The 22127-nt window shown below is 47.0% G+C and overlaps 1 protein-coding gene across 1 annotated transcript in view; it reads left to right on the top strand.

The window, feature by feature from the left end:
• LDB2 (LIM domain binding 2) overlaps positions 1-22127 on the top strand; it is a 312091-nt gene that overhangs the window by 241998 nt on the left and 47966 nt on the right. The window contains exon 4 of the mRNA XM_048508704.1: positions 19143-19265. Within this exon, the coding sequence (XP_048364661.1) occupies positions 19143-19265 (123 nt within the window). The remainder of the gene's footprint in view (positions 1-19142; positions 19266-22127) is intronic.

Here is a 22127-nt window from a genome sequence, read left to right as displayed (position 1 = left end):
AAAACAGCCCAACAGGGAGAATTATCCCGTTTTCTACCTTCGCTAACCAGCCACATACCCTGTTTCCCCTAATATAAGACATCCCCGGAAAATAAGACGTAGTAGAGATTTTGCTGAAGTGCGAAATATAAGGCATCCCCAGAAAGTAAGACGTAGCAAAGTTTTTGTTTGGAAGCATGCCCGACGAACCGAACACAGAAAAATAAGACATCCCCTGAAAATAAGACATAGCACATTTTTGGGAGCAAAAATTAATATAAGACACTGTCTTATATTCGGGGAAACACGGTAGGAAACAACAGGACTTCGTGATTTTTGGACCTAATGGAATTTCTAACGGAAAAGCAGACCCAATTAGTCACCCCCTCTCGGCACACACAAAGAATTAGTAACGCACTCTCGGGAACTGGTGAGAACCTGCTGGATCCCACCTCTGCCACTGACCTTCCACTCCTTCCCAAATTCCACGTCTGTCTCCAAATTTCCAGGAATTTCCCATCTTGGAGTTGACAACCTAGGAAAGAACAGGGACGCACACCTGTTCTCCACCACCAATACAACGTAACTCATGAGGGTAGTACTCTATGCACAGATCCATTTGTGCAAGGAACAAATATGAATGTGGTGTCGTGTGGTTTCCGGGCTGGAAGGCCGTGCTCTAGTAGCCTTTTCTCCTGATGTTTTTGCCTGCACTGAAGACGCCCGCCACAGATGCAGGCGAAACGTCAGGAGAAAATGCTACTAGAGCACGGCCATACAGCCCGGAAACCACACGACACCGCAGTGATTCTGGCCGTGAAAGCCTTTAACAACAAATATGAATGTCTTTATGAAAAAGGGGGGAGGATTACACTTAGTTGAGTCTCCATACACAAAGACTTCTGCATGGAATACCCGTCTTGGCTGCCCTGCGCTGTCGCTCCCAGAGAGGGTGCCTAGTGGCATGGGGAAGCTGGCAAAGAGATACAGTCTCCCTGCCATTGAGAAGCCTCTGTGGGTCTGTGTAGACCAGGGGTCGGCAACCTTTACCACTTAAAGGGCCATTTGGACCTGTTTTCCACGGCCCCGAAGGTCTACACCTCTGGTTTGACCCCTCCACTCACCTTTCCTTGGGAGGCAGGGGCACCGGGCAGGGAAACCCCCTCTGCCCGATGGGGCAGAGGGGGAATGTCAGCCGCGGCCTGCCCAGTGCCACCTCCTCTTGCGCTACGGGAGGCAGCGGTGCCGGGCATGGAAACCCCCTCTGCCTGATGGAGCAGGCAGCTGAGGGGGGAATGGCGGCTGCTGTGGAGGGACATGCCCACACTACCCTCCAACCTCCAGGGGTCGGAGGACAGCGTGGACATTCCCTCCAGCCCTCCAGAGCAACGCTGGAAGGAGAGCTGAGTGGAGGGGACACGAAAAGTGGCGCCCTCATGCACAGAGCCACCTCCTTTTTAGCCCCTCCACTCACCTTTCCTTCCAGCGCTGCTCTGGAGGGCTGGAGGAACACGCCCATGCTACCCTCCGACCTCCAGGCCACGTGGAGCCGCAGCATAAGGCTGAAAGAGCCGCATGCGGCTCCAGAGCTGCGGGTTGCAGACCCCTGGTATAGACTTAGGTCCCTTCCACACATGCAGACTAATGCACATTCAGTCCACTTTCACAATTGTTTGAAAGTGGATTTTGCTATTCCGCACAGGAAAATCCAGCTGCAAAGTGCATTTAAAGTGGATTGAAAGTGCATTATTCTGCATATGCAGAAGGGCCTTTACACCACCTTTTGGGGGGGCTTAAGTCTAAACAATCTGCTGCTAGCGTCAGCCAATGAACAGTCGGGAGGATAAGGCAGCAAATCCCAGCCGCACCCCCAGCAAAGGTGGTGAACGCGCAGGGATGCTGCTGCAGCTTCCTGCCCCACGCCCCACTGCCAGGGAGGGCAGAAGCAGCCCCCCACTTGCGGTTCTGTGCTTTGCCAGGGTAAGTGCCCCAGGGAGGCCAAATCTGCCGGAGCGGCCACAAGTTGCTCCCACAAGTGGATTCGCTCCACCCCCTTTGAATGTGTAGAACAGAGGGGTCCAACTCTGGCACTTCAGATGTTCATAGACTACAATTCCCATCAGCCCCTGCTAGCATGGCCCAGCAGGGGCTGATGGGAATTGTAGTCCATGAACATCTGAAGCGCCAGAATCGGACACCCCTGGTGTAGAATAATTGGAAGCAAAACAAAACGATAGCGTATTCAGACTTCAGTTCTGCTAGGCCCTATAATTTTGATAATAATGCCTGTTGTCTTGGAATACCATTTTAAACCTTTCCAGTCCAGTTGGATAATTATTTATTATATGCTGGTGTGGGAAGGGGTCACATTGGCGCCGACCCCCTCCGTGCGCAGCCTGGGGGTCCACCTGGATTTGTCTCTTTCAATGGAGACCCAGGTGGCCCATACAACCCGGGCTGCCTTCTTCCATCTCCGTCAGGCCCGGAGGCTGGCTCTTTTCCTCTCCCAAGCGGACCTAGCCACTGTGATCCATGCAACGGTCACCTCCAGATTAGACTATTGTAACTCGCTCTACGCGGGTCTTCCCTTGCGTTTGATCCGGAGACTAAAACTGGTCCAGCACGCAGCAGCGCGTCTACTTACGGGCAGCGCCGTCTATGATCACATCCAGCCTGTATTGCGCCAACTGCACTGGCTCCCGGTGGAGTTCCGGATCATCTTCAAGGTGCTGGTGTTGACCTTTAAGGCCTTACGCGGCATGGGGCCCTCGTATCTTCGAGACCGCATCACCCCGTATGTCCCTGCACGGCCTCTCCGCTCAACGGAGGCTAATTTATTAGTGGTCCCTGGCCCCTCAATGATGCGGCTGGCCTCCACGCGGGCCAGGGCCTTTACGGCTCTGGCCCCGGCCTGGTGGAACACCCTTCCTCCGGCTGTCCGGGCCCTGCGGGACCTCAATGAGTTCTGCAGGGCCTGTAAAACGGAGTTGTTCCGCCGGGCCTTTGGAGGGACCAGCCGCTGAAATGGTGCCCCCGGATGCCCCAGTCGGCCTGTCATTTAGGCTATCATCTAATGTGGCTCGCCTCCCTCCCCTCCCCTCTTTTTCTTCTGGGAAAATTTTAATGACATATGGGGCCGGTCGGACGCCTCTTCTTCTTATTATTATTATTACTATTAGTGTTTGTTACCGCTGTTTTAAAGCTTTTAGTGGCTTGTTTTACCATGTTTTATGCTGTACACCGCCCAGAGCCCCTGGAGGATGGGGCGGTATAAAAGTTTAAAAAATAAATAAATAAAATAAAATAAATACCCTGAACATTTTGCCTCCCTGAAAATCCTTTCCTTCCTTCAACGTCTGCAGCGCCATCAACTTGACCTAACGAAATCTCCTATTCCTGCCCCCCAAATTAAACACTACTTTTAGTTAGCCGTGACGGTCAGGGGTGAAACACCTGACTGAGTACACCAAGTCAAATACAAGCAGCCAGCCTTATGTAGAACTCATTAAAGGTCTTGTTTTTATTGTGGCGTAGGAGGTTAAGAGCTCGTGTATCTAATCTGGAGGAACCGGGTTTGATTCCCCGCTCTGCCGCCTGAGCTGTGGAGGCTTATCTGGGGAATTCAGATTAGCCTGTGCACTCCCACACACGCCAGCTGGGTGACCTTGGGCTAGTCACAGCTTCTCGGAGCTCTCTCAGCCCCACCCAGAGAGAGCCTGTTAGCAATGGACTATCAACAACTGCAGAGCTTGGCAAATAAATCTTGTTCAACAACGAATATGTCAATTCCTTTCACGCAGGGATACCCAGCCTATTATATTACAGCGCTCACAAATCCCATACGCAGGAGAGCCTATATGCCGGCTAGATTTAACATCATGCCATCTCCGCTACACAGAGGAAGACTTAAAGGTCTTCCAAGCGATAAGAGGTTCTGTCCCTGTAGCACAGGACAGCTGGATTCCATCCCACACATTCTCCTGAACTGCTTATTATACCAAGAACTCCGATCCAGCCTGTTATCCCAAGCTATAGACCCTATGATTGATTATACTGAATCAGATAAAGTAGTTATGCTTTTAAATTGTCAGGATTTTCATTGTTGCCTTATAGTGGCAAAGTTTTTGTCAGAAGTTTGTAAACTGAATGTTTGACAAACACGAAGTTTTTTACTATTCACTTTTTAACTGGAACTGTATTTTATTTTTTTTAATAATTTCTATAGTCTGCTTTTTCCAGTATAGTTTATCTGCATTTCATCATATTTTCCTGTATTTCTCAATTTTAGTCATTTTTAAAAATTTTGTTTTGACTGGTGCTTCGTTGGAGCAAATATACACCCAACTAATGCAATGAGGAACTAGTAATTACTTGTGTGGCATGGTCAACATGTGGTCTTTGACAGAAGCAAACTGAGCTTTTGGGGGGGGGGGGTTGTTTTTAAAGATTTATATCCCACGTTGCTCATTTAGGTAGCAAGGCAGATTCCATATAATTTTGAACAAAGTTGTTTTCAATCACAGCACACGCAGGCTTCCCTTATAGGGTTTGATCCTTTATGGGGGATCCAGCCCCTTAGATGTTCCATACTATAATAGAGTCTCTTCTACTTGATGTTCGTGCTAGAGCAGATGCATAGCAGATGCAGAGTTTTGGGTAAAGGTCAACAGTCAGGGGGGAGATTATTAGAAATCTTCATGTTTAGTTGATTTGGTTTCAAACAATTTTGTTCAAATTCTTTAATACTGAAGCATTCATTCACTGAACCAAATTATATTCATATTGGTTTTTATGAGGAATTTAGTCCTACCTGTAACTTTCTGTCTCCTAATCTATTGTAATGAAATTCTTAGGGATTGCTCCCCCCTCAACATAAAGGAATCCAGTGGCGTAGGAGGTTAAGAGCTCGTGTATCTAATCTGGAGGAACCAGGTTTGATTCCCAGCTCTGCCGCTTGAGCTGTGGAGGCTTATCTGGGGAATTCAGATTAGCTTGTGCACTCCAACACATGCCAGCTGGGTGACCTTGGGCTTGTCACAGCTCCTTGGAGCTCTCTCAGCCCCACCCACCTCACAGGGTGTTTGTTGTGAGGGGGGAAGGGCAAGGAGATTGTAATCCCCTTTGAGTCTCCTGCAGGAGAGAAAGTGGGCATATAAATCTTCTTCTTCTCTATTTGGGTTGAAATGGTTGACCCCGTAAGGGGCGGCAGATTGTAGACGCCTTCCCTGTTCTAGAGATAATTAAAAATCTGACTTGCAGACCAGGTTCTGAGGAAGGAACGTATGAGCAGCGAAGCGGTCAGGGTAGCAAAGTAAGGTGGGTTATGGGGAATCAGGGCCTGTGTTCCCTTAGCTGCATGCTATGCTTTTGAAAACGAATAGGCCCAGTGGTGGGATTCAGCCGGTTCGCACCACTTCGGCAGAACGGGTTGTTAAAATGGTGCTTCTAAAGAACCAGTTGTTAAATTATTTGCATCCCACCACTGAATAGGCCACCTTGCTTTACACATGGATAGACAGACTTGCACATTTAATTGTAGGTGTATAAAAAGCAGCAGTGGCGTAAGAGGTTAAGAGCTCGTGTATCTAATCTGGAGGAACCGGGTTTGATTCCCCGCTCTGCCACCTGAGCTGTGGAGGCTTATCTGGGGAATTCAGATTAGCCTGTACACTCCCACACACGCCAGCTGGGTGACCTTGGGCTAGTCACAGCTTCTCGGAGCTCTCTCAGCCCCACCTACCTCACAGGGTGTTTGTTGTGAGGGGGGAAGGGCAAGGAGATTGTAAGCCCCTTTGAGTCTCCTTCAGGAGAGAACGGGGGGATATAAATCCAAACTCTTCTTCTTCTTTTTAGATGAAATTGCCAATCCTCAGTCTGGGTCTCTCTCAAAATAGAAAGCTCTGATGTGATCACAGATTCCTCACGTCTTGCCTGGCCCTGTGGGGTTCCTGTTACCATGGATTTCAGTTTTTGACATTTCTCACAACCCATGTACACTGCTCTGCAGTAAGTAAAACTTAGTGGTAGCAGTGTCTAGGAAGTTCTCCTACAGAAGCCCCCTGAAACAAATAGGCCTTGCCTCAATTCTTAGCTTGAGATGGGGAACGTGGCTATAGAGGACTAAAAGTGGTTTGAGGGAGACTTTGTTGCTAGAATTGCATTGAGACTTTATATCATAGATATAAAAAAACTAGCAAAGTATATGTGCTTTTCTGTTGTTTCTTAACACATTGTTGTTTTCAGTGCAATTCTTAAAGCTTATTTTTTCCAACTCTTTACTCCTAGCTGGATTCCTCACAGCACAAATATAATGTCTTTAGGACTTTATAAATAGTGTTTTGGGGAAGAATTTCACACAGCTATCTCCCCCAAAACAACTTAGGCTTATTATAGGTCTCTCAATCTGGGTTTTTCAAAGATCACTAGTGATCTCCCCCCCCCCCCCACTGCCGCTGACCTTGGAACCCCTCAGCTCCAAATATTGTTTTTCACAAACTCTTGGAAAAACAGGAGGGGGGCTCCCAGTGGGGAATAAAGGTTGAATCCCCACTTGCAATTTGCACGCAGATCCAAACCTGTTTGTTATGAAACGGTGTCCTCTTCATCGGAGTTTCTCCCTCCCCACCGCAGCGAGCACACAGCAGACACACCCGGTTGCAGAACTCTTAGCAATCCCCACTACCAGGCGACCTCGCTTCACCGGTCTCCCCTGATTGGCTGGCGTGCCTTGATGGGGCAGGACCTTTCCCCACTGTGGAAACGTACATTGTAGGGACCCGATCAAAAAAACCAACATGTAAAAGTTTAACGTTTAACTGTGCAAACAGTCAGTCATTTCCTGTGTAAACCATTAATGATTCAAAGTTACACGTTTGACTGTTTAACGTTTGCGTCCCCTTCTACTGGCCGATCGCAAAAACGGAAACTAAACCAAAGAAATGCTGCGCGCGCATCGCAGCGCTGATTGGTTGCCCGAATTCCACTTCACACTCCAGGGCGGGAAACGAGTCAGGGTTTCAACCCCCATCCCTCCCCTCGGATCAGCTCTGAACCGTGTTAATGGGGTTTATGCCACTTGCAACCAGGTCCTGCCAGAACGTGGTTTAACGGGGAGAACGAGCACCAGAAACGGAATCTGCCACGCAAGCAATGGGGAGGTCGTCCCTCAACCCTGGTTAGTTTGTGTTCTGAAACCTGGCTAAGACGCTAGTGGGGATTCGACCAAAGAGGACTGTGAATGCCAGTTTCATCAGAACAGTCTTTGCCAAGTATGGTGCTTCAATACCTCATCAATAAACACTACTGATCAATACTTCAGAGTCTGTTTATTGGCTTAAGTTTCCAAGTCCTAACACCCAGCAATCCCATGCACATGTTGTTTTTCCTTTTTTTTTGTCTCGAGGGGGCTATTTGCAAAGCTAGGGTGATATGTCTAGAGAAGCTGCAATATGCTCATATTTGTGTTGCTGTAGCTTCTCAGACAGCCCCCTCAAAACAAAGAAGAGGAAAAACAACACATGCATGGGATCACTAGGCTAATTCTAATTCTAATCTGGAGGAACCGGGTTTGATTCCCCACTCTGCCGCTTGAGCTGTGGAGGCTTATCTGGGGAATTCAGATTAGCCTGTGCACTCCTACACACGCCAGCTGGGTGGTCTTGGGCTAGTCACAGCTTTTTGGAGCACTCTCAGCCCCACCTACCTCACTGGGTGTTTGTTGTGAGGGGGGAAGGGCAAGGAGTTTGTAAGCCCCTTTGAGTCTCCTTACAGGAGAGAAAGGGGGGATATAAATCCAAACTCCTCCTCCTCCTCCTCTTCTTCTTCTTCTTAACAAACTCAATTCATCTACTTTGTACAGTGAAATAGCAAATGGATGAAATAGCAAGCAGAGGAAACCTTCATGGAGAATTGCCACAAAGAATCTTCTCCAGCACACATGGTGGTGGGCACACTGTGAAATTGACAAGCTCTGTGCAGCAAGTGGTAAAAAAGATCCATTTTGGCAGACAACACTTGTGTTCTTCCATGTTGTGGGAACACAATACTAGAACCAGGGGGCATTCATTGAAAATGCTGGAGGGAAGAATTAGGACTAATAAAAGGAAACACTTCTTCACGCAACGTGTGATTGGTGTTTGGAATGTGCTGCCACAGGAGGTGGTGATGGCCACTAACCTGGATAGCTTTAAAAGGGGCTTGGACAGATTTATGGAGGAGAAGTCGATTTATGGCTACCAATCTTGATCCTCTTTGATCTGAGATTGCAAATGCCTTAGCAGACCAGGTGCTCAGGAGCAGCAGCAGCAGAAGGCCATTGCTTTCACATCCTGCATGTGAGCTCCCAAAGGCACCTGGTGGGCCACTGCGAGTAGCAGAGTGCTGGACTAGATGGACTCTGGTCTGATCCAGCTGGCTTGTTCTTATGTTCTTATGTTCTTAACACAAAACCCCAAAATGGACCTTTTTGTAATGTTCTACGGCCATTATATTTATGCTGTGTGGAATCCACCCTAGCCAGTCAGGGATCACACATGTTACCCGTCAGATTCATCTGTGTGGTGATGTTCACTGAGGGAAAATAAAGCAAAACGCTAAGTTTATGGGGGTGGGGCGAGCATGAGCCATTTCCCCTCTTTGGTTGGGCTGCAGCAATTTTACTGGGCTGAACAATGCAGAAGAACAGGAAGTCTTGGCTCTGTTGTCTCTGGCATCGTGACATTCACATGAACATGCTCATGCTCTTTCAAGACTCCCTTCCAAAATTGGAGTCCCTTTACAAACATGCTAGATGTTTGCAAAAATTCACTCATCCACCTGGTTTTTTACTATCATCACATCTCACAGTACAACCAATGATCCTGTTCTCTTGCTATTGTCTCTGGACAATCAGGGGTTTCAGGCTTCTCCAAACCTGCCAAACCTATTTCCCAGGCAGAAAAGTAGGGTGAGTCCACACATTACAAATAGCGCTGTCCCCTCCCCCCCACAAATGTCTTCATCTCCCTGGGGGAAAAAAACCCACAAAACCCACAAGTATTTATCTAGTTGTACCCATATTGCCAACCTGATGAGCTCTGCTTGTGGTTTCATTTAATATTGCTCATTCCTGAATTTCCTTTTCAGTTCCCATAAATAAATGTCACTAAAATATATTTTTCTTTTGTGTGTCCAAATATGCACATCTTGGTCTTAGACCAGTGGTGGCGAACCTTAGACCAGTGGTGGCACTCCAGATGTTATGGACTACAATTCCCATCCGCCCCTGCCAGCATGGCCAATCGGGCATGCTGGCAGGGGCTGGTGGGTGGGAATTGTAGTCCATAACATCTGGAGTGCAAAAAGGATCAGTTTATGTTTCTTTTATCCAAAGAAAAGTCACGCATCACTTTTATGCATTTATACAAATTGCAGATCGAGTTAGGATTTGCTGGGGGTGGGGGGGTAGGTATGAAAAACTCACTGCGATAAAAACCGAAGGTCAGAGAAAAAAATTATTACTGGCGTATTTGTGCAGTGAAAGAGAAGCTAAAGCGAAGTTATCCCCCCCCCCCCCCCGGCTAACTAACAGAAAGTTTTACAGCTTAAGCAAGGCCAGGAAGGAGTTAAAAAAGCTTCTGGTTAGTTTGAGAAATGTTCTTTTTTAGTTTTCCTCTCTTTTTCTTTTTTTCCCCCCGGCTGGCCTAGTCAGAGCAGCCACATGATCTTCTGAATGCCTGCCAGACTCTTTCTTGTTGATCCTCCAGAGACCATCTGTGCTGGGGGCATTGATTAGAGTGTGTCTGCCGGGATTACATCTTTTCTGTTGCCATGCCAACTAATCAGCTGATTTTGGTTACCACAGAAACAAAATGTCAGAGCTCACAGTACCGGAACGGGAATTCGGCACAACAGAAAATGTTTTCTTAATTGGCGACCTTTTCGTTTCGGATTCCGCGGGAAAGGCGGCCGGGGGAGGGGGAGGCCAGCCTCGGATGAGATGGTCGCGCTAATTGTATTGATTAGAGAGAAATAATTCAGTTTGTTCTATACATAAGAAAGTTAAATGTCTTTATGCAGTGTATGAATTACCTGCTAGTTACTAGTTCGGCTCTATGATATTTTCTGTTCGTATGTTATAGCTGGTGGCGAACCTTTGGCACTCCAGATGTTATGGACTACGATTCCCATCAGCCCCTGCCAGCATGGCCAATTGGCAGGGGCTGATGGGAATTGTAGTCCATAACATCTGGAGTGCCAAAGGTTCGCCACCACGGTATAGGCTTTCAGAAATGCCTGACGTGGGCATCCTAAATGATTTCAGTGTAAGGTTTCCAGATGCACATGTTCCTGTTAAGTCCACGGCAGGAGCTGGTGAAGTATAGGGGAAAAGATGGAACATATGAAAAGATGGAACACATTAATACCATCAGGACCCATTATCTCTCCCTCCTCCTTCTAGGAGGATTAGGTTTAGGTGGGATGCCATCTTAGGATACAACAACTGCTGTTTTTATTATAATTCTGGAAGTTTGTTTATGATTATTTTATGTGGTTTTATGCTGTACACCACCCAGAGCCCTTCGGGGATGGGGCGGAATATTAAATAAACAAACAAACAGCCAAAGCAAAGATGGTCCCTGGTCCTAAAGATATCTGGCTGTCCTCAACCTTGGATCAGGGCCTTCTTGGCTGTGGCCCCAACGTGGTGGAGTGCCCTGTCAGCTGAGACCCGGGCTCTGTGGGACTTTACTAAGCTCTGCAGGGACTACAAGATGGAGCTGGTTGAGGAAAACAGCAGCATTGGTTGAGCCTTTGGTTGAGGAAAACAACAGCTGGCCTCCTTTCCCCTTCCCTGTCCTGTGTTGTGTTTTCCTGCTCCTTTTTGCTTGTTATTAATATATTGTCCACCCTCTGAGGGTTTGCTTGACACCCTGAATTCAAAGAGATGATTTTACTGATTGCATTTATTGTCCAACAGTTGATTTTCTGTTGCCTGGGGAAAGATGACCTAGAAATCAAATAATAAATAAGTAAACAAAGATTATTCTTTCTTCTGCAGGGAGCAGTAGTGGCATAGGAGGTTAAGAGCTCGTGTATCTAATCTGGAGGAACCGGATTTGATTCCCCGCTCTGCCGCCTGAGCTGTGGAGGCTTATCTGGGGAATTCAGATTAGCCTGGGCACTCCCACACACGCCAGCTGGATGACCTTGGGCTAGTCACAGCTTCTCAGAGCTCTCTCAGCCCCACCTACCTCACAGGGTGTTTGTTGTGAGGGGGGAAGGGCAAGGAGATTGTAAGCCCCTTTATTATTATTATCATTATTATTATTTACATTTAATAGACCGTCCTACCCCCGAAGGGCTCAGGGCGGTTTACAAAACAATCAACATTTGAATACAGCAAATAGTTTCAATTAAAACAATACCTAAATTAAACATTAAAACACTAGCAGCAGTGATCTTCCACAATTAAAACAAGTAGATGAGTCTCCTGCAGGAGAGAAAGGGGGGATATAAATCCAAACTACTACTACTACTACTACTACTACTACTACTACTACTACTACTACTACTACTACTACTACTACTACTACTACTCTTCTTCTTCTTCTTCTTCTTCTTCTTCTTCTTCTTCTTCTTCTTCTTCTGGGAGGAAGACCTAAGATGGCAGTCACTGCAGGAAATGGCCCTATTTGTGCAGGTGGACAGTCAGAGAATTTCCTCTGGCTGCACTGAATTTCCTTCTTGCTGCTAAGGTGATAGACATTGCTTCCCTTTGGATGATATTCAGGTGTGGCAGTATTGTCCTTACCGCACAAACTGGCCATAAAACGAGCAGCACTGTTCCTCTCTCACATGCCGTCCTAAACATACTATGCCTTAAAGTGGTTCTCCAGTCCTCTCTGAACTTCTGATCCGTCTAAAAAGCTGTCTTCAGTCCCAGTCCTCAGCCCATGTTAACAGTAATAAATTCCATAAGTTAATTGCCTGTGAATGTATAGGTCAGTAAAATGTCTTGTCTGACTGTAAACGACCAGTTAAGGTCAAATGAGAGTGGTTAGGTGGGTTTAAGGGAGGTGACAGGTATGCGCGCTTGTTTGTTTTTTTAAAAAAAACCTATTACTTTTTCCACACTCCGAGACTTAACCACATCTCCTTTCTCCCAAATGTCTGATCGCACGACCTGCAGGGTTTCAAATAGTATGTTAATGGGATTCAGATTGTGAGTAGATCAGCTCACGCCGAAAGGGAAGCTGCGCATGGGAACATTAGGCAAAAAAATAAATGCAGGATTGCTTATCGTCCCCAGAAGGCAAACGGAAGATCGGCAAATGCAAACTTCTATCTAAAATAGGTATTCTGTTTTTTACTACCCAAGTTTAGCGCTGATTTTTTTTCCCAGTCTAATTCCAAACAGGTAGCTGTGTTAGATTGTTGTGGCAAAATAAAACAGAAATCCAGGGGCATCTTAAAAATTAACAGCATGCATCGCGTATGAGGTTTTGTGAGTCAAAACTTACTTCTTCACATGCTAATTGGAAAGAAGTAATTGCAGAGGTATTTATAAGAACAACAACAAAATGTTCCCCAGCTATGATTTTTTTTCTTATAAATACGTCAGCAATAATTTCCTCCCAACAAGCATCTGAAGATGTAACCTTTGACCCACAAAAGCTTGTATTGGAATGGATGGTGTTACTTCAAGGTGCCTCTGTTTTATTTTATTCCAGTCAGCCTTCTTTTTAATAGATCTTCAGGAACTTCTGGCAAAAAAATCAAGGAGGTGCATTTTTCATCTGAATGGTTGGTCTGAAACCATGTCAAGTAAATTGGTTTTTTTGGAGAACTTAAAAAACAACCCTATTGGGTCAGAGCCAAGCTGCTTGTTACCCACCACAGCCCAGCAGACAGAGGCGTAGCTAGGAAAAATGGAGCCCAGCACAAAATCTGCGTTTTTCCGTGTCCCCCCGCCCGTATGGGTGGCCCCCCCACAACAAAAGTATGATTTTTTGCACCAAGTCATCTCAAAGTCACCATCACATTATAAAACATGCCCAACTGACAAATCTGAACACACCCAGGGCTCCCTAGTTTAAACAACATTGAAAGTGATGCTGTTTTTTGGGGGGGGGGATCCACCCTGAAACAGCATCACTTTTAATATTGTTTAGACTAGAGAGCCCAGATTCTCCTTTTAAATCCACCTTAAAGGGAGACTCTGGGCTCCCTAGTTTAAACAACACCGAAAGTGATGCTGGGGGGTGGGGGAACCACCCCAAAACAATGGGAATTGTAGTCCATGAACATCTGGAGCACCATAGGTTGGCACCCCTCCTGTATGGCATCACAGCCCCACTGAGCTCCCTCCCTAGGTATTACCCTAAAATCTCCAGGAATTTCTCAAGCTAAATTTGGTAATCATAGCTGGGCAAGACCAACTCCTACCCTAGGAGAAAGGGCGTGAATGCAGTCTGTAAGGCTTGCTGTGATTCGCGGTGCCTGCAGAAAACCTGGCGGCACAAGCACACTGCCACGTGCCATAAATGCCGACTGTAGTGATACTAGAAAAACATAATTTACCTCTAGGTTCAAAACACTTTCAAGGCAACAAGTGTAAGGATCCCAGACTGTGAACCATCTAGCCCAAGGGTCTGCAACCTGTGGCTCTTCAGATGTTCATGGACTACAATTCCCATCAGCCTCTGCTGGGTGGCTGGGGCTGGTGGGAATTGTAGTCCATGAACATCTGGAGAGCCACAGGTTGCAGACCCCTGATCTAGCCATTGATCAGACCTGGACTTGTTTGGTTCCACCTTCATGGAGTTATCATGCATTGAAGTGAAGAGGCTTTTTCTTATTTGGATACAAATACATGTGATGACTCTGAAGATTTTAAAGAGTAGTATACAAATGAAACCCGAAGCTTTTCTTTGGGGTCTTGTGGACAAACAGGTTGAAAAAAATATGGGACAATTTTTTTTCATATATATGACATCAGCAGCGAGATTATTATGTGCACAAAAATGGAAAAATTGCACGTATACCTACAATAGAAGGATAATCTGTGAAGCTATTGGAATTGGCAGATATGGTCAAACCTACTTTGATTAGAGAAATTAAAGTATCTAAATCAGTGGTGGGATCCAAAAATGTTAGTAACAGGTTCCCATGGTGGTGGGATTCAAACTGTGGCGTAGCGCCAATGGGGCTGGGCGGGGCATGACGGGGGCGTGGCCGGGCATTCCAGGGGCGGGGCATTCCTGGGCGGGGCTGTGGCAAGGACGCAGCCCTGCGCCAGTCCTTAGGCGGGAAACGAATGCATTCAGGCGCAGGCTGCCACGCACACCGGTGCACCTCCTGCTAGACTTCTTCAAGTTCTGCGCGCTACTGCTGAGAGGAGGGGCGTCACTAAGGCAAAAATCACGTGGCAAAATCACCAATTAGTAACCCCCTCTCGGCACACACAAATAATTAGTAACCTACTCTCGGGAACCTGTGAGAACCTGCTGGATCCCACCTCTGATCTAAATCCATTCATGGTTAGAATCCCTTGATAGACTTTGCATAAAACAGAAAAGAATGAACTGATGGGTTGAGGTTTTGGAGAGGAGAAGAACAAGTAAACAGATACAACAGAGAAAGGCATGAACCTTAATAATATGAATAACTAAGACAATTAGAAAGCAATAATAAGAATTAATTAAGGATATATCATTAAGGATATATCATTCTTTGGGACTTAACGCTGATACTGTTACAGTGTGCCGTGCACTACATGATGCCGTAATGTTTATGGGTATGGATTGATATGTGTTCGCTTTGGAAAAAAGGTACCCTCCCCCCAATTCAGAAATCCTAAACTCTGCAGGGAAGGAGTTGAAGCTTTTGCATCTCAGCCTAACATTTTAAGATGGCAGTCTACAGGCGCAAAAGGAGACTAAATTGGGGCCATGATTTACCAGAAACAGGTACCACCCAAGTGTCCCTGGTTGATACAGTCATTTTCATCTGCCTTTACCTTTCCCCCACATTTCTCTGCATTTGTAAGCCAGAAGGCTGAGCCTGTGTCTTATTTTCATTAATATGATGTCTGCTGCTAGGAATGTGTTTTGAATTTTAATAGCTGTGAGCAACTTAGAAAGACAATTTTCGCCTAAGAGCCGGAATTAAAACCAAACAAGCTGGTGTTGTTGGAGGGCCACTTTTCCAAAAAGGCAGTAGCGATCACACCCCCTTCACCAACCACAAAAGGACCGGCCAGCAAGTCCCTTTCCTAGACCCACTGTGGTCTCCCTGTCCATTTTGTTGCCTCTGAGGAGACACCCATTTGCCCTGAGAGCAGCAGTGGTGTAGGAGGTTAAGAACTCGTGTATCTAATCTGGAGGAACTGGGTTTGATTCCCAGCTCTGCCACTTGAGCTGTGGAGGCTTATCTGGGGAGTTCAGATTAGCCTGTGCACTCCCACACACGCCAGCTTGGGTGACCTTGGGCTAGTCACAGCTTCTCGGAGCTCTCTCAGCCCCACCTACCTCACAGGGTGTTTGTGGTGAGGGGGGAAAGGGAAGGAGATTGTAAGCCCCTTTGAGTCTCCTGCAGGAGAGAAAGGGGGGATATAAATCCAAACTCCTCCTCCTCCTCCTCCTCCTCCTCCTCCTCCTCCTCCTCTTCTTCTTCTTCTTCTTCTTCTTCTTCTTCTTCTTCTCTTCTTCTTCTTCTTCTTCTTCTTCTTCTTCTTCTTCTTCTTCTTCTTCTTCTTCTTCTTCTTCTTCTTCTTCTTCTTCTTCTTCTTCTTCTTCTTCTTCTTCTTCTTCTTCTGAGCTGGATGGGCCAGGCTAGCCTGATCTCATCCAATCTCAAAAGCTAAGCAGGCTTGGATGCGAGACCACCAAGGAAGTCCAGGGTTGCTATGCAGAGGCAGGAAGTGGGAAACCACTTCTGAACATTCCTTGCCTTGACAACCATTGTCAATTGCAGGGGTTGCTGGGCAACCACAAAAGTATTGGGAGCTTTCAAGTCTTGGTTTTTGTCTGTAAACATTGAGGGGAGTGGGGAGGGGCAGGGCTACTCCCAAGGCTATTTTGACCTCTGAGGGAAGACTCCTCAGAGCCAGGCCTGGTAGCCAGCAACCACCAGGTGATTTGCAGGATTCATTGTGGCCTGGCTGCTCGCTACTGCTGAACAACAGCTACCTCGTGAAAACCAGTGCGGTATAGTGGTTGCGTTTCAGACTAGGATCTGGAAAACCCAGAATTGGACCTTCGCTCTGCCATGGAAGAGTCTCAGGTTCACTTGAGGCTAGACGAACACATTAAATCTAATCTACAGAATCCTGTAAGGATAAAATGAAGGACAGGACCCCATTGTAAAGAAAAAGAAGCAGCAGCATTTCATATGGATTCATAATTCATCTTTCTCTCCTGTAAGGAGACTCAAGGTGGCCTACAAGCTCCTTGTGAGTCAGATGGAGGTGAGAGAATTCTGAGAGAACTGTGACTAGCCCAAGGTCACCCAGCAGGAATGTCGGAGTGTGGAATCAAACCCACGTTTCCAGATTAGAGTCCACCTGCTCTTAACCACTACACCCAGTGGTGTATCGCCCATAGGGTGGAGGTGCGACGCCCCAGGTGGAGCCGCAGCAGAGGCGTGGAGGAGTTGTGGCATGGTGGGGGCGGGCAGCACTGCAGCAGGGGCGCAGGGGGGGGCACGTGCCCCGGGTGCAGTTTCCCCTTGGTCCGCCTCTGACTACACCACACTGGGTGTTGTAGGTAGAAGTAAAGTAAATAAATAATAAATATACCTAAATATGGGGGAGGACCAGAGGTGGGATCCAGCAGATTCTCACAGGTTCCCGAGAGTAGGTTACTAATTATTTGTGTGTGCCGAGAGGGGGTTACTAATTGGTGATTTTGCCACGTGATTTTTGCCTCAGTTACGCCCCTCCTCTCAGCAGCAGCGCGCAGAACTTGAAGCAGTCTAGCAGGAGGTGCACCGGCGTGTGTGGCAGCCTGCGCCTGCGTGCATTTGTTTCCCGCCCAAGGACTGGCGCAGCGGCTGCGTCCTTGCCACAACCCTGCCCAGGAATGCCCGGCCCCTGGAATGCCCGGCCCCATTGGTGCTACACCACAGTTTGAATCCCACCACCATGGGAACCTGTTACTAAAATTTTTGGATCCCACCACTGGGTAGGAGGAAACAAGATGCCCCCAAAAGTCCTTGCAGGTCCTCTGCTTCTGCGTGGACCTTTCCAGCATTGGTTCTCCCAGTGGGTGAGCTACTGGTAGTTCCTTGGATGCTATTCAAAAGTCCCTGCATTCTTTAAAGGAAAAGTCATGAAAAGATCTGCAGTATTAAAAGACATTTATTTCATATGATGTTGTTTTGTACTACTCCGTGTTCTCAGAGAGCTGGCATAGTGTAGTGGTTAAGAGAGGCAGACTCTAATCGGGAGAACTGGGTTCAATTTCCCACTCCTCCACGTGAAGCCTACTGGGTGACCTTGGGTTTTCTCAGAACTCCCTCAGCCCACACAGACTCAGGCAACGAGGATGATTGAGGGACTGGAGCACCTTCCTTATGAGGAGAGGCTGCAGCGTTTGGGACTCTTTAGTTTGGAGAGGAGACGTCTGAGGGGGGGATATGATTGAAGTCTACAAAATTATGCATGGGGTAGAAAATGTTGACAGAGAGAAATTTGTCTCTCTTTCTCACAATACTAGAACCAGGGGGCATGCATTGAAAATGCTGGGGGGAAGAATTAGGACTAATAAAAGGAAACACTTCTTCACGCAACGTGTGATTGGTGTTTGGAATATGCTGCCACAGGAGGTGGTGATGGCCACTAACCTGGATAGCTTTAAAAGGGGCTTGGACAGATTGATGGAGGAGAAGTCGATCTATGGCTACCAATCTTGATCCTCCTTGATCTGAGATTGCAAATGCCTGAGCAGACCAGGTGCTCAGGAGCAGCAGCAGCAGCAGAAGGCCATTGCTTTCACCTCCTGCATGTGAGCTCCCAAAGGCACCTGGTGGGCCACTGCGAGTAGCAGAGAGCTGGACTAGATGGGCTCCGGTCTGATCCAGCTGGCTTGTTCTTATGTTCTTATGTTCTTAGTGGCAAACCACTTCCAAATGCTTCTTGCCTTGAAAACCCTGCGGAGTTGCCATAAGTCAGCTGCGACTTGACGGCACAGACACGCTCACACCCCATGTCCTGAGACAGAACAAAACTTGGTAACATGCCAGGAATGAAGAGGCAGTACCTCAGGATATCTGTCAACATTCCTCTGCATCAAACCATCCTTCGAGGATACAGCAAGATACTTTCTGTGGGCATCTGCTCCCATTTGCAGGCTGCTTTGAACTTTCCTTTCAGAAAAGAAAGGCAGGTGTCCTCCGGGCAGCCAAGGGGGCAGGAAAAGCAAAGAACAGAAAGGAACGGAAGGTAAACCAGAGGAGGCAAATAACAGGAAAGGAGGGATGGGAGAAATGATCCATCAGAGAGAAAGGGAGGAGAAGGCCTCATTGGATGATCAAAAGGCTATGCCTGGGATCATGGGATGGGCATGAACCCAAATCTGTGATTGGGTCCACAGTAAATGGGGGAATTGGGTGAGATTGGCCCATTCCACACATGCAGAATAATGCACTTTCAATCCACTTTCAATGCACTTTGCAGCTGTGCGGAATAGCAAGATCCACTTGCAAACAATTGTGAAAGTGGATTGAAAGTGCGTTATTCTACATGTGCGGAAGAGGCCATTGTGTGGGGCAATTGGATGGGTCCAACCCTAAGAGGGATTGGGTAGAAGTTAGAAGATCCCTAGTTACTAGATGAGACTTTAACTTAATAGCTCAATTCAGTGACCAAGAAGATTTACATAAAGAATGTAGGAGCCTCTGGCTGATCGGTTAGGTATTGTGTATGCACAACTGCAAACAGAAGGGGAAACAAAACAAAAATGTGATAAATAAGATTTAGAGCCCGTAACGCTGTAAAATCTACCGCCTGATCAACTATTGTCTACGGAATTACTTTCTTTATTTCTTTTTTCTTCTAGGGGCGCGGGGGGGGAGGGACAATTACTTCAGTAAAGCCGAACATAAAACGCTGTCAGCATTTTAAAACTTTCCCACGAAATTTATCTCAGAGAAGTTTATTTTCCGTTTCCCTCCCTCTCTTCTAGGTGTGCACAGAAGGGCGTCTTATCTTGGAATTTACTTTCGACGACCTTATGAGAATAAAAACATGGCACTTTACCATTAGACAATACAGAGAGTTAGTCCCTCGCAGTATTTTAGCCATGCATGTAAGTACTCCTCAGGAATTTCGCTGATGGTTATGATTTCCTTTTGTGTCCGTTTGTTTGCTTTGTTTGCTTTTTAATTACAGAGCATTTTGAACCAGCACGGTGAAGAGAGACAGTGTGGTGCAGTGGTTAAGAGCGGTGGACTGTAATCTGGAGATTTCGTACTCCTCCACATGAGCCGTGGAGTCTTATCTAGTGAACTGGATTTGTTTACCCACTCCTCCACATGAGGCCTGGTGGGTGTACTTGGGCTAGTCACAGTTCTCTCTGAGCTCTACCTGCCCCACGTACCTCTCAAGGTATCTGGGGGGGGGAGGAAGGGGAAAGGAGTTTGTAAACTGCCTTGAGACTCCTTATAGGAGAGAAAGGCAGAGTATAAATCTAAACTCCTTCTTTTATAAGAAACCCAAACCTAAGATAAGCTTCTCTAGCAGTAAAACCTGGGGTCTGACAGTATCAAAAGCCAAAGTTTATTGTGGTACTGCTTAGGCCAGTGATGGCGAACCTGTGGCACTCGGAGCCCTTTCTGTGGGCACACACACAGAGTTTGTCATGTGGAGGGCTGAAAATCACCCCCCCCCCCCACGCACACACACATCTAGGCTGGCCTGGGCCACTGAGCACGACGTACGTGCACCGCAGTGAGCAGGGATGACTCGGCTGGCAGGCCTGGTGCTGTGCTCCGGGTGGCTGCTGCCCGAGGAGGGGGGCGCAGAGGAGGCAGAGATGCTAGAGAGGCACAGAGCGGTGCATGTGGGACTTGCTGGAGGCTAGATCAGGCTGGCCCCTGCTCGAGTGGGTGGGGCGGAGGAAGAGAGAGCCAATTCAGGTTAAATTGCTTGGTTGGCACTTTGCAATAAATAACTGGGGTTTGGGTCTCAAAAAGGTTCACCATCACTGGCTTAGGCATTACTCAGGTAATATACAAGGATGTTTGGGTACAGACACCTCAGTTCAAATCATGCCTGTGGCATGAATTCAGTCGGTAGTCTTAAATAAACCAATGCCTTTCTGCCTCAGCCTCTACTCTTTGGTAGGGATGTACAGGTGGCAGCCGTGGTCAGGGATTCCAGCTTCAGCCATTCTTGGGCAGGAAAGATCTTCCCACTGTGGTACATGCCATGGTAACATCTAGATTGTATTGCTTTAATACACTTTGTGTGGGGCTGCCCTTGAAGACGGTCTGGAAGCTATGGCCAAAACTCTGGCTCCTTCCGCACATGCAGAATAATGCACTTTCAAACTGCTTTCAGTGCTCTTTGAAGCTGTGCGGAATGGCAAAACAGTTGTGAAAGTGGTTTGAAAATGCATTATTTTGCGTGTGCGGAAGGGGCCATAGTTATAGAATGTTGCTGCCAGGATGTTGAATGGAGTGGGTCATGGGATATGTATCTCTCCAGTCTGTTCCTATCTATACTGGCTCCTAATTTGCTCCTGGGCCCAATTCAAGGTGCTGGTAATGACCTATACAGCTCACAGCCAGCTTACCTGAAGAATCACCTGCTCTTGTATGACTCTATCCAGTCACCATGTTCATCTTCAGAGCCCTGCTTCAGGTCCTCCCACCACCTGAAGCTAGGCAGGTGGCAGCCCGAGAAAGGGCCTTCTTGGTTGTGGCACCAAGTCATTCCTATGAAGAATTCCTATGAAGAATCTGAGAATTAACGACGCTTGGCTACCAGTACTTAAAAACACCAAAAGCAAACCCCAAGGGTTCATGGACAATAGACTCCACCCAAACACAGGATTTGCTTTCATCAATACTGCTGCTGCTGCAGGGAATGCAAATGTGAATCACTTCCTGGACTGAATGCAAATGTGAATCACACCCTGCAAGGAATGCAAATGTGAATCATTCCCTGAATTGAAAAACCCCACCTATAATACTATACTATCAACCATACCTTTGCATAGCTAGTTCCACCCAAACACTTACTGATTGGTTCCCTACCTGGGGACATGACAATTTATACCCCACTAAAACATTCCCTTCTCACTGGACACAGTGTGTAACAGACTTCCCTCTGTGATACATCTCTGAAGATGCCAGCCACAGATGCAGGCGAAACGTTAGGAACAAGATCCACCAGACCACAGCCACACAGCCTGGAAAACCCACCACAACCAATTCCTGTGAAGATTTATCTGTTTCCCACTATTGGGGTCTTCCTCCAGTGGATGAACAGTTTGGTTTGATGTTCTCAGTGACTGTGATTAGCACTCCTCCCTTTTTTGTGTGTTTTTATGTGTGCACGTGTTCTATATAATTGTTTTAAATATTTTCTATATGTGTATATATTTGAAATATTATTTAATGTTGGAAATGATGTAATGTTTGGGGTGTTATGTGGTTTCTGGGCTGTATGGCCGTGTTCTAGTAGCATTTTCTCCTGTCGTTTCGCTTGCATCTGTGGCTGGCATCTTCAGAGGATCTGATGGTAGTAAAGCAAAGCAAGTGGCATAGTAGCTAAGAACAGTGGCTAAGAGCAGGTGCACTCTGATTTGGAGGAACCAGGTTTGATTCCCAGCTCTGCTGCTTGAGTTGTGGGGAATATAGTTATCTAGGGAATTCAGATTAGCCTGTACACTCCCACACACGCCAGCTGGGTGACCTTGGGCTAGTCACAGCTTCTCGGAGCTCTCTCAGCCCCACCCACCTCACAGGGTGTTTGTTGTGAGGGGGGAAAGGCAAGGAGATTGTCAGCCCCTTTGAGTCTCCTACAGGAGAGAAAGGGGGGATATAAATCCAAACTCTTCTTCTTCTTCTTCAAGTGGAGTATATATACCTGTGGAATGTCCAGGGTGGGAGAAGAACCATTTGCCTGTTAACAAGTGTAAAGGGTGCAATTAGCAAGCTTGATT

This window comes from Sphaerodactylus townsendi, linkage group LG10 (genome assembly GCF_021028975.2).
Source record: "Sphaerodactylus townsendi isolate TG3544 linkage group LG10, MPM_Stown_v2.3, whole genome shotgun sequence".
NCBI classification, from domain to species: domain Eukaryota; kingdom Metazoa; phylum Chordata; class Lepidosauria; order Squamata; family Sphaerodactylidae; genus Sphaerodactylus; species Sphaerodactylus townsendi.
Note: the sequence above shows the minus strand (reverse complement) of the source record. Positions and strands in the feature narration are given on the sequence as shown.